This window comes from Chiloscyllium plagiosum, unplaced genomic scaffold (assembly GCF_037043375.1).
Source record: "Chiloscyllium plagiosum isolate Xiang-an unplaced genomic scaffold, Cpla_swu_hap1 HiC_scaffold_40, whole genome shotgun sequence".
In the NCBI taxonomy this organism is placed as follows: Eukaryota; Metazoa; Chordata; class Chondrichthyes; order Orectolobiformes; family Hemiscylliidae; genus Chiloscyllium; species Chiloscyllium plagiosum.
The window spans coordinates 12440235-12453263 of record NW_028270178.1 but is presented as its reverse complement, the minus strand read 5'-3'; the positions used below and the strand labels follow the sequence as shown (position 1 = coordinate 12453263).

The 13029-nt window shown below is 42.6% G+C and overlaps 1 protein-coding gene across 1 annotated transcript; it reads left to right on the top strand.

The window, feature by feature from the left end:
* The first annotated feature begins 4114 nt into the window (after positions 1-4114).
* LOC148138325 (putative G protein-coupled receptor 139) lies at positions 4115-12446 on the top strand. The gene is made up of 2 exons (XM_087981735.1): positions 4115-4181; positions 11539-12446. Exons 1-2 carry the CDS (start codon positions 4115-4117, stop codon positions 12444-12446), a joined length of 975 nt encoding a protein of 324 aa, XP_087837861.1.
* The last annotated feature ends 583 nt before the right edge of the window (positions 12447-13029 follow it).

The window sequence follows — 13029 nt, the reverse complement described above, 5'->3', positions numbered from 1 at the left end:
TGTCGATTCGATATCTGCACCAGTCTCTGCGTGAAGAAATTGTCCCGCAGGTCCTTACTAAAGCTTTTCCCTCTCACCTTAAAACTATGGCCTCGTGTTTTCAGTTCCCCATCCCTGGGCAAAAGACTATATGCATTCATCCTATTTATGCCTCGCATGATTTTATAAACTTCAATAAAGTCACCCTCATTTTCCGACCTACCAAAAATATCATGGTCAACCTCTTCCTTCAACTCAGGCCTACAAGTCCTGGCAATATGCTTTTAACTTTCTTTTGCACTGGGTAATTACACATGTAATCTGGGTAATTTTCACTGTGCATATACTGAAACAAACTACAAAGTTATAGAACATAGAACAGTACAGCACAGAACAGGCCCTTCAGCCCACGATGTTTTGCCGACCATTGATCCTCATGTTAGGTAAACCTAATGTACGAGCACCTAGATCTCGTTGTACTGCCCCTTTACATAACTTGATTATATTTAGGTAGTAATCTTCCTTCCTGTTCTTGCCACCAAAGTGGATAACCACACATTTATCAATATTGAACTGCAACTGCCATGCATCCGTCCACTCACCTAGCCTGTCCAGGTCACCCTGTATTCTCCTAACATCCTCCTCACATTTCACCCTGCCACCCCGCTTTGTGTCATCAGCAAATTTGCTAATATTACTTTTAATACCTTCATCTATATCATTAATGTACATCGTAAAAAGCCATGGTCCCAGCACTGATCCCTGCGGCACACCACTGGTCACTGCCTGCCATTCCGAAATGGAGCCATTTATCACTACTCTTTGTTTCCTGTCAGCCAACCAATTTTCTTTCCATGTCAGTATTTTGCCCCTAATACCATGTGCCCTAATTTTGCTCACTAACCTCCTATGTGGGACATTATCAAAGGCTTTCTGAAAGTCCCGGTATATGACATCCACTGGATCTCCCTTGTCCATCTTCAGAGTTACATCCTCAAAAAATTCCAGAAGATTAGTCAAGCATGATTTCCCATTCACAAATCCATGTTGACTCTGACCTATCCTGTTACTGCTATCCAGATGTGTCCTAATTTGGACCTTTATAATTGACTCCTGCATTTTTCCCACCACTGAGGTCAGACTAACTGGTCTGTAATTCTCTGTTTGCTCCTCCCCTCCTTTCTTAAAAAGTGGGACAACAATAGCCACCCTCCAATCCACAGGAACTGATCCACCTTTGCTCATCTTTGCTATGCTATACGTTTTCCCTTTTGTCTTTATATGTTTCTTAACTTCCCTCATCAGCCACGGCCACCCATGCCTCCTCATAGGATCTTTCTTCCTTTTTGGAATGAACTGATCCTGCATCTTCTGCATTATACACAGAAATATCTGCCATTGTTCCTCCACTGTTATCCCTGCTAGGGTATTGCACCATTGAACTTTGGCCAGCTCCTCCCTCATAGCTCCATAGTTCCCCTTATTCAACTGAAATATTGTCACTTCCGATTCTACCCTCTCCCTTTGAAACTGCAGATTAAAGCTTATTGTATTGTGGTCACTACCTCCTAATGGCTCCTTTACTTCGAGGTCCCTGATCAAATCCGGTTCGTTGCACAACACCAGATCCAGAATTGCTTTCTACCTGGTAGGCTTCAGCACAAGCTGTTCTAAGAATCCAACTCGGAGGCACTCCACAAACTCCCTTTCTTGGGGTCCAGTACCATCCTGATTCTCCCAGTTTACCTGCATGTTGAAATCCCCCATAACATAACAACTGATAACTAACCTTGATCCTTTCTGGTCTAATAACTCGTACCTCAGTCTTCTCCTCTACAATATTCTCCTTTTCCTGAGTGAAAACCGATGAGAAATGTTCATTTAGCACCTCTCCGATCTCCACAGGGTCCACACTCAACTTCCCACTTCTGTCTTTGACTGGCCCCATTCCTACCCTAATCATCCTTTTATTCCTCACATACCTATAGAAAGCTTTAGAGTTCTCATTTATTCTGTTGCTAAAGACTGCTCAGGTCCTCTCTTTGCTCTTCTTAACTCTCTCTTTAAATCCTTCCTAGCTGATCTGTAACTCTCCATCGCCTCATTTGAACCATCTTGCCTCATCAACACATAATCCTCCTTCTACTTTATAACAAGAGATGCAATTTCTGTAGTAAACCACGGTTCCCTTACCTTACCAGTTCCTCCCTGCCTGACAGGGACAGACCTATCAAGGGCACGCAATATCTGTTCCTTAAGCCAGCTCCACAATTCCATTGTCTGTATCCCCTGCATTTTGCTACCCTATTCTATGCATCCTAATTCCTGCCTAATCACATTATAATTGCCTTTGCCCCATCGGTAATTCTTGACCTGTGGCATGTACTTATCCCTTTCCATCGCTGAACTAAGCGTAACTGAATTATGGTCACTCTCTCTACAGTGCTCACCCACAACTAAACAAACACCTGGCCTGGTTCATTACCAAGCACAGGATCCAATGCGGCCTACCCACTTGTCAGCCCTTAGACATACTGTGTCCGGAAACCCTCCTGTACACATTGGACTAAAACTGATCCATCCGACGTCCTAGAGTTATAGCATTTCCAGTCAATGTTGGGGAAGTTAAAGTCCACCGAAATGACCACCCTGTTCCTTTCACTCCTGCCCAGAATACTTTTGCTAATCCTCTCTTCCACTCTGCGGAACTCTGCGAAGGCCAATAAAAAAACTCCAAACAGTGTGCCCTCTCCTCTCCTGTTTCTAACCTCAGCTCACACATTTCAGTAGACGAGTCCTCATCAAGATTTCTCTAATCCACCGTTATATTATCCTTGACTAACAGTAAAGACGTCTTGCTCATAAATATCCATGAAAATGTTGGCATATTGGGGTGCAAATTTGGTCCTCATGGAAATTCAATGTTTCTGGATAAAGAACTGGTTATCAAACATGAAGGCATTGTGGTCGTGGATACAGTGGATGAGTAGTAGGATAGTGCTTGGAGATTGGCAGTTGTTAGTATTGAGTACTGAGGCTGTTGCAGCAATGCCATCATCGCGGGGAATGCCGGTGTTGAGTGACAAAACGTCCATTGTGATGAGGAATACTTCGCAACAGTTGCATGATACTTTGATCTTATACCCTAAGTTCTGCATCCTTTGACCCTCCCCACTAGCCAGTGTAAGTGAAGAGTATGTTTCAGTGGGTAGGCTGTATAAGCTGAAGATTCTGCATCGGTAGGAGTCTCCATATCTATTGAAGGGTCTGTACCTGTTGTGGGTTCTGCATCGGTTATGGGGTCAATATCGATTGGGTTGTCTGTAACTGTTAGATGATCTGAATTTGCTGAGGGGTCCATATGTGTTGGGGGGTCCCTATTTATGACAAGCCTGTATCTGTTGGGATGTTGAAACCTGCTCTGGTGCCTGGAACTGTTGGTGTATCTGAATCTGTTGGAGTGACCATTCCTGTTTGGGGATCTGTGTCTGTTGAAGTGCCTGCATCTGTTTGTGGGGTATTTGGGGTTTGCGACTCCTCTTCCAGTTGGCAGTAGCATATAATTTGTATGATCTGTAGTTGTTGGATTTCCTTTTGGCCAGACCGCATGCGTGACCTGATCATGTGTGTCTGCTACTTGGTGCCAAGGCAAGTCTGTCCCAGATTGGGGGAGGAAAGCCGAGTGTGTGTGAGAGAGAGAGAGAAAGAGAGAGAGAGGCTGGGGGGCGCGGGGAGTGGGAGAGATTCAAACATGTTGAACGGAATTACTGAGCAGTAATGCGACAAACAACAGTGAAACACTTTGAGGTCTGGAGATGAGGCTGATCTATATTGAAGTATCAGTAAGATTTCTGACAGGACGCTACTTCTCTTGTTTTAAACGATTTAATTCTTTTGAATAGAGTGATACAATTGAGCTAAGAAAAAAAAAATCCCCAAGAAAGAGCCAATTAATGTTCCGTCGTAATTTGTTTCTTTATGAAGTTGCACATGTTTTTAACATCAATGCCTTTTGGGAGGGATGTGCCGTTGCTCGCACAGGCTATAATTTAAAGGCTTTGAAATTGAACTCTTCAGCACTTAATACCCAGGGAGACTGTCTTCAGCTCAGAGTGACACTGCATTCACATTGAAAATGTCTCGTACAATTGATGGTGTGCTGAAAATATATTACTTGATTCTTGCTGTCATTGGATTTCCTGGTAAGTGATGATAACCAGTGAAAGTGTGTGCTTCTGTGGGAGCTGCTGTCTGCTTTTATTCTGTGAATCACTGTGGTCCATTCTAATTGAGTGATCACTCTGAAAGAACATAATAGAATATGCTTTATTGCCACGGGTACTCCCGTGCAGAAGTGCAGGAATACAGTGTAGAAAGGCTCCATATTAGGTACAAGCACATTGGAGCAAATCTTGGTTATAAATGAGGAATAAAAGAAAACGTAGGAGCATCGCGTACAGCGTCTGAAAATAAGTTAGAAGCAATGTAGTTAAAGGATTGACATAACAGTAAACAATTATTTTTATTCATAAACGGATGAAAGCAACATCCCTAATTGCCCAAAGGGTAATTTAGAGTCAGCCATATTGCTGTGGGTCAGGGGTGACATGTAGACCACGCCATCTAAGTGTAGCAGTTTCCTTCCCTAAAGGACGTTAGTGAACCAGATGGGCTTTTCCTGACAATCGATTCATGGTCACCATTAGATTCTTAACCCCAGATGTTAATGAATTCAAATTCCACCATCTGTGATGGCAGGATTCAAACTCGGGTCCCCAGAATCTTCTTTGGGCCTCTGGGTTAACAGTCCAGCGATAATACCACAAGGTAATTGCCTCCCCATTTCGGGGCAATTTACGCTGCAGTAGCTCAGCGAGCACGGTGTCTGACCATCCACACCAGATCCCAGTCCAGCAACAGTTAGGCTCCGAGCCCTTCAGTCCACTCTGCAAGACACTGAGCTGCGCCAAGGAAAGCTGCACGTTTCCTAGACCCGTTCCCCCTCACACTGCTCTCGGACTCGCTTCCCGTCACACTGTCCCGGACACATTTATCGCCTCACGCTGCTCTGGGACATGCTTCCTTGAATGCTGCTCCAGGATTGCTAAAATGAGACAAAAAGAAAATAAAGAAAAAGATGAGGCAGAGCAGGAGACATTTGGATACAGAGCTGGCTCAAAGGGACAAGACAAAGGATGGTGGTGGAGGGTTGTTTTTCAGACTGGAGGCCTGGGACCAGTGAAATGCCCCAAGGATCGGTGCTGCGTCCATTATTTTTCATCATTCATATCAACGATTTGGATATGAGCACAAGAGGTATAGTTAGTAAGTTTGCTGATGACACCAAAATTGGAGGTGTAGTGGATAGCGAAAAAAGTTTCCTCAGATTACAACGGGATCTGGACCAGATGGGCCAATGAGCTGAGAAGTGGCAGATGGAGTTTAATTTAGATAAATGTGAAGTGCTGCATTTTGGGAAAGCAAATCTTAGCAGGACATAGGGAGTGTTTTTGAACAAAGAGACCTTGGAGAGCAGGTTAATAGCTTCTTGAAAGTGAAGTCACAGGTAGATAGGATAGTGAAGAAGGTGTTTGGTATGCTTTCCTTTATTGGTCAGAGTATTGAGTACAGGAGTTGGGAGGTCATGTTGCAACTGTACAGAACATTGGTTAGGCCACTGTTGGAATATTGTGTGTAATTCTGGTCTCCTTCCTATTGGAAAGGTGTTGTGAAACTTGAAAGGGTTGAGAAAAGATTTACAAGGATTTTGCAATGGTTGGAGGATTTGAGGTACAGGGAGAGGTTGAATAAGCAAGGGCTGTTTTCCCTGGAGCGTCGGAGGCTGAGGGGTGCCCCTATAGGCGTTTATAAATTCATGAACGGTATGGATAGGATAAATAGACAAGGTCTTTTCCCTGGGGTGGGGCAGTCCAGAACTAGAAGGCATAACTTTAGGATGAGAGGGGAAAGATATAAAAGAGATCTAAGGGGCAACCTTTTGACGCAGAGGATGGAATGTGCTGCCAGAGGAAGTGATGGAGGCTGGTGCAATTGAAACATTTAAATGGCATCTGAATAGTTATTTGATTAGGAAAGGTTTGGAGGGACATGGGCCAGGTGCTGGGAGGTGGGGCTAGTTTGGGTTGGGATATCTGGTCGGCATTGACGAGTTGGACCAAGGTGTCTGTTTCCATGCATCTCTATGACTTTAAGTTATTACAGTATCGAAGCAGCTGAGATCATTTATTAAACCTGCTCATTATTCAGCACCAGATGAAAAATAAATAAATCCCGGGTTGGATGCCGAAAGTACTGCTCCAGGAAACAATCCAAAACAAATCACTCTTCCTTTTTATATATTTAACGTAACTCTCACCATACATTTTTAAGTAACTTGATGGATTGTACTCATTGGCTTTTTTCGCTATCATTAATGTTTGGTTATACTTTGTTTATGTATGGTTTGTAAAATGCTGACAATTCTCTAGTTTTCATCAAATGTTTACCACATTTTACGTTATTTTTCTTCCGGTTTTTAAACTATTCTTACCTTCTTTGGTCTCACAAAATTGGATTGTCCCCATCTTAGAAATCCTATTCTGCATTGGGATATATTTTTCCTGTGGGCCCTGAACTATTTTGATAAGCACCTGCCATTTAGTTTCAACTCTCTTTTCTGCTTATATCCTTTCTCCAGTCTACTCCAGCAAAATCTGCAAACAAAAAAAGAATGATCTTAGTTCATCCCAATGGTTTTGCCGCTTCTATATTTCGGACAGTTTTTTTCCTAGCACAATGTTCTCAGTCTAACACTGAAAACATGAGTTATGTTCAATATTTTTATACTCGCTGTTCACGAGAGGTCCTTTGGATCTGAGATCATTTACTAAATCTGCTGATTATTCAGCACAGTTGAAATATAACTTAAACTGTGTTTGGATCCCCAACATAATACTCCAGGAAACAATCTAAAACAAACCATTTTGAGTTCATTCTTATATCTAACTTCACCAATTTTATTCCCCAATACAACTGATGATTAATCACAGGTGAAGTGCCAGAGGACTGGAGGGTTGCTAATGTTGTCCCCTGTACAAGAATACTAGTAGGGAAATTCCAGGTAACTACAGACCAGTGAGCCTGACGCCGGTGGTGGGAAAAATGCTGCAGAAGGTACTGAGTGATAAACTCTATTTATATTTGGAAATGAATCAGCTTATCAGTGATAGGCAACATGGTTTTGTGCGGGAGAGATCGTGCTTTACCAACAAAATGGAGTTCTTCGAAGAAGTGACCAAGTTGATAGATGAAGGAAGGGCTGTTGATGTCATATACATGGACTTTAGTAAGGCGTTTGATAAGGTTCCCGATGGTAAACTAATGGAGAAAGTGAAGTCACATGGTGTGCAGGGTGTTCTAGCTAGGTGGATAAAGAACTGGTTGACCAACAGGAGACAGAGGGTAGTAGTTGAAGGGAGTTTCTCGAATGGAGAAAGGTGACCAGTGGTGTTCCACAGGGGTCAGTGTTGGGGCCACTGTTGTTTGTGATATACATAAATGATCTGGGAGAGGGCACTGTTGGTATGATCAGCATGTTTGCAGATAACACGAAGATTGGTGGAGTGGCAGAAAGAATAAGGGACTGTCAGAGAATACAGGAGGATATAGATAGACTGGAGAGCTGGGTGGAAGTGTGGCTGATGCAGTTCAATCCAGACAAATGTGAGGTGATGCATTGAGGCAAGACTAATTCTAGAGCAAGTTATACAGTAAACGGAAGAGCCTTGGGAAAAGTTGATGGACAGAGAGATCTGGGAGTGCAGGTTCATTGTACCCTGAAGGTGGCTGCACAGGTGGATAGAGTGGTCACGAAGGCATATAGTATACTTGCCTTCATCGGATGCAGTACTGAGTATAAGAGCTGAAACGTTGGTTCGGCCCCATTTAGAATACTGTGTAGAGTTCTGGTCGCCACATTTCCAACAGGATGTGGACGCTTTGGAAAGGGTGTATGTAGAGAAGGTTTACGAAGGTGTTGCCTGGTACGGAAGGTGATAGCTCTGAAAAGAGTTAGAGTTGGCTAGGATTGCTTTCTTATAAAAAGGGAGATTGAGGGGGACCTTATTGAAGTTTACAAAATCATGAAGGGTATAGACAGGGTGAATACAGATAACCTTTTTCCCAGAGTGAGGGATTCAATAACGAGAGGTCATGCGTTCAAGGTGAGAGGAGAAAGGTTTAAGGGGAATACACGTGGAAAGTACTTTCCATAAAGCGTGGTAGGTGCCTGGATCGCTTTGCCAGCAGAGTTTGTAGAGGTAGCCACATTAGATTCATTCAAGATGCGTCTGGACAGATGCATGAGTAGGTGTGGAGCAGAGGGATGCAGATCCTTAGGAATTGGGCGATAGGTGAAGACAGTGAATTTGGATTGGCTCAGGCTTGGAGGGCCGAAGGGCCTGTTCCTGGGCTGTAAATTTTCTTTGTTCTTTGTTCTAATGTCACCCATCATTAATGTACTGACAGAAAGACTATATAATTAAGACAGTAAGGAATGATCTTGTATTTTGGTAAATTATTTGGATGTGAACACAGGATGTATGGTTGCAGATGACACAAAAATTAGAGGTGCTGTGCACAGCGAAGAGGGTGACCTCAGAGCAAAACGGGATGTTGATCAGATGGATCAAAGGCAGAGGAGTGACAGATGAAGTTTAATTTAGGTAAATGTGCTGCATTTTGGAAAAGCAAATCAGGCCTTTTGCACTTAATAGTAAGGTTCCGGGGAGAGTTCCTGAACAAAAAGACCGAAGAGTGCAAGTTCAAAGTTCCTTGACAGTGGAGTTGCAGGTAAATATGTTAGTGAAGAAGGCATTTCATATGCTTGCCTTTATTCTCCAGTGCACTGAGTGTAGGAGTTCGGAGGTTTTATTGCAACTGTATCGGACATTAGGCAGACCACCTTTTGTAATACTGCATGCAATCCTAGCCATCCTGCCATGGGAAGGATGTTGTGAAATTTGAAAGAGTTCAGAAAAATTTACAAGAATGTTGCCAATGTTGGAGGGTTCGAGCTATAGGGAGAGGCTGAACAGGCTGGATCTGTTTTCCCTGAAGAGTCAGAGGCTGAGGGGTGAACCTATAGAGGTTTATAAAATAATGAGGGTCATGAATAGGACGAATAGCCAAGGTCTTTTCCCTGGGCTGGGAGAGCCAAAACCAGAAGGCATAGATTTAAGGTGAGAAGAGAACGATTTAAAAGAAGCGGAAGAGGCAACTTTTTCACACAGAGGGTGGTGCGTGTGTGGAATGAGCTGCCAGAGGAAGTGCTGGAGGCTGATATAACTACAAGATGTAAAAGTCATCTGGATGGATATGTGTGTATTTCATAAAACATACAGCATCAACAGCACAGATCAACCCTTTGACCTTCGAAGTTGCACCGACCTGTGGAACCAATCTGTAGCCCGTTTAACTGACATTCTCGTCCATGTGTCTACCCAATGTCCTTTTAAATGCCCTTAAATTTGGCGAGTCTACTACTGTTGCAGGCAGTGCGTTCCACGCCCCTTCTACACTCTGAGTAAACAAACTACCTCTGACATCTGTCCTATATCTATCACCCCTCAATTTAAAGCTATGTCCCCATGTGCTAACCATCGCCATCCTACGAAACAGTCTCTCATTGTTAAATGCATCTAACCCTCTGATTATCTTATATATCTCAAATAAGTCACCTCTCAGCCCTCTTCTCTCGAACGAAAACAGTTTGAAGTCCCTCAGCCTTTCCTTGTAAAACCTTCCCTCCACACAGTGCAGCACCCTAGTAAATCTCCTTGAGACCCTTTCCAAAGCTTCCCATCCATCTTATGATGCGGGGACCAGAACTGTACGCAATATTCCAATTGTGGCCACATAAGAGTTTTGTACAGATGCAACATAATTTCACGGTTCTGAAGTTCAACCCCTCTACTAATAAAAGCTAATACAATGTTTGCCTTATGAACAACCCTATCAACCTGAGTGGCAACGTTCAAGTATCTATGTACCTGGACACTGAGATCTCTCTGCTGATCTACACTACCAAGAATCTTACCATTAGCCCAGTAACCTGCATTTCTGTTGCTCCCTTCACAGTGAATCAGCTCACCCTTTTCCGCATTCAACTCCATTTGCCACCTCTCAGCCCAGCTCTGCAGCTTGTCTATGTCCCTCTGTAACCTGCAAAATTCGTTGTCACTACCCACAACTCTATTGACCTTAGCGCCATCCGCAAATTCACTAACCCATCCTTTTATGGCCTCATCCAGGTCATTCACAAAAATGACAAACACATGAATAACAAGAGTTCAGATGGATATGGACCAAATGCTTGCAAACAACACTTGATTAATTGCGGATATCTGGTCGATTTGGACGATTTAGACACGAGGATCTACTTCCGTGCTGGACAACTGTACTTCTAGCAGGCCTATTATCGCCTTCCATAGTGTTTCCTTCTGCCTTGTTAGCTCTTGCTCCCATTGTGTAACATGGATTCCAAATCATTTAAAACAAGATCATTTCTTGCTGTCGTACATATTTGTGATAATATTAATGAAGATCCTCCCACTCTTTAGTTCGAATTTGTCCTTTTGAGAGGTTACTTACCTTTGACTATTTAGTCCCGAGCTTTGATCTCCTTATAAGTAGGTCCCTGTAGCGATTATGATTTCAAACCTGTTGCATGTCAATGCAATGCATGTTTAATTGCAGAATCAACATTTTTGCATTTCAACTATTTTTCAATTTTTATCCTCTTGGTCATTACATTATTGCATGCATATTTTATATTTTTGTCCTAATCTGGATATCGTCATTAAAATAGTTTTTCTGTAACGCTGTCATATCATTTTCCATTGTCATCTTATGCAAACCCTTCCAGTACCATCTGACCCTTTTCAGATACAATTCAGTTCTTCACCTTCACATATATTTCTTTCATTTTGCTGACTGTGTTGATGCAAGTTCTTCAACAGTTTTTCTTTGCTCCATCATTGCACATACAACTGTTCTCTTGATCTACTCCTCCACCAAGCATTCACACAGATCGTTTTCCAGTTTCTCATTGTCCTACCACGGGAGAGATTATATGTGTCATCGTCCAACATTCCTGCCACATCAAACAAGTTCAACACCAACATATATTTATTTGCCGTTCTGTCCCATTGCACATGCTGACACCATTGTCACAACACAATGAGAATAAACACCTGACCCTCTTCCTGTACAGACTCAAGAAGCCAGAGAATCATGACATTAGCTCACCCATTACACTTTACAAGTTTCTTCTGTTTCCAACTGAGCAGTCATTCACTTGAAACCTTTGCGATTCAATAACCATATTCTTTGCAAAATAACTAACTCTCTTGTCCATTGGAAGAGGGCCAAACACATATTGAGTGACGACTTTGCTGAATTTCTCTCTTTAGTCTGCAAGCTGATCTTAATGTGTGCGTTGGGTATGGATAATGTTTATTTAGTCATTTCTAGATTTAGTCTTCATTCTCTCTGTTACAGCTAATTTACAGGCAATTGTGATCCTATCCCGCAGAAAGTGTGGCCTCTCTACATGCACCACTCGGTACCTCGTGGCCATGGCACTAGCGGATCTCACAGTCATTATGATAAACGCCTTACTTTGGTACATCAGTTATTATTATTTCCCAGGGACATTCCTGGATATTGCTCCTGTATGCAGTCTCAAAACTGTATTAGCATCTGCATCTACAGACTGCTCTGTCTGGTTAACTGTCACCTTCTCCTTTGATCGATTTGTGGCAATTTGTAGCCAGAAGCTGAAAATGAAATATTGCACTGGGAAAACTGCATTTGTGGTTCTGACAACAACCTGCATCCTGCTCTGTTTAAGAAACATCCCATACTACTTTACGTTTGAACCATTGATGATAATTGATAACGTACCGTGGCTCTGTACTGTGAAGCCAAGCTATTATACGGATCCTGGATGGGTGGGATTTGATTGGTTTGATCGGATTTTAACCCCTTTGCTCCCATTCAGTTTTATTCTGTTGATCAATGCCTTGACAGTGCGACACATTTTAGTGTCTAGTCGAGTGCGTAAAGGTCTGAGAGGTCAGAGCAATGGAGAAAATGCCAGAGACCCAGAGATGGAGAGCAGAAGGAAGTCTGTGATTTTACTTTTCACCATATCAGGTAGTTTCATCGTCCTGTGGTCAGTGTATGTTGTCGAATTCATTTATTCTAAAATTACAGGAACCGATCCTGAAGATTACACATTTTCTGAATTTATATTTCAACAAGTTGGATGGATGTTGCTCAATCTAAATTGTGGCATAAATACCTTCATTTATGGTCTGACTCAGTCCAAATTTCGAGAGCAGGTCAAGAACATGTTGACATATCCTTTTACAGCAATTGGTCAATTCATGAAGAAAATAAAGTAACTGAAATCTGTCCAAGGGCGGGGAAATTAATGAGAGAGCTCCACGCATAATTGAAAGCAGGATCAAACAATCAGATCACTAAATCCACAGACTGATACAACATCTAAACCAATGCCCATTCATGAAGAGAAGCTGACCTGTGATATCTGAAACTGGAAATCTGAGAAAAGCTAGACTGACAAGGGGCGAGGGAAAACAATGGAGAGGATTTTTAGGATGATTCACCTCCACCCGTCCAGTTGAATGCACGTGGTCTCTGAGTAATAGATGCCTCATGCAATCCAGTAGTCTTGTCTAACCTGCCAAGTCCATGAACAAAGACATCGATGGTTCAAATCTGAACACTTACAGCATGTTTACTCAGCTTAGCATCACCTGTGCCCACACGCAATGTCTGGAAAATCCATTCATCCCATTTGTTTGCATCCATACAGCTTATTTACCTGTCGTAATCCAGTGTTTGTGTTTGACTTTGCGTCTTTAAATCTGAGAGCATGGGATCAGATGTATCTGTTTACTTTCTCATCTTGGGTCAATGCGTTGCTGCCAAGACCAGCGTTTAGATTTAGATTTAGCTTTAGAT

Coding starts and splice junctions, on each gene's coding strand:
- LOC148138325 (XM_087981735.1), top strand. CDS start 4,115: ATGTCTCGTACAATTGATGGTGTGCTGAAAATATATTACTTGATTCTT. Junction 4,182..11,538: donor TGCTGTCATTGGATTTCCTG/GTAAGTGATGAT, acceptor TCTCTGTTACAG/CTAATTTACAGGCAATTGTG.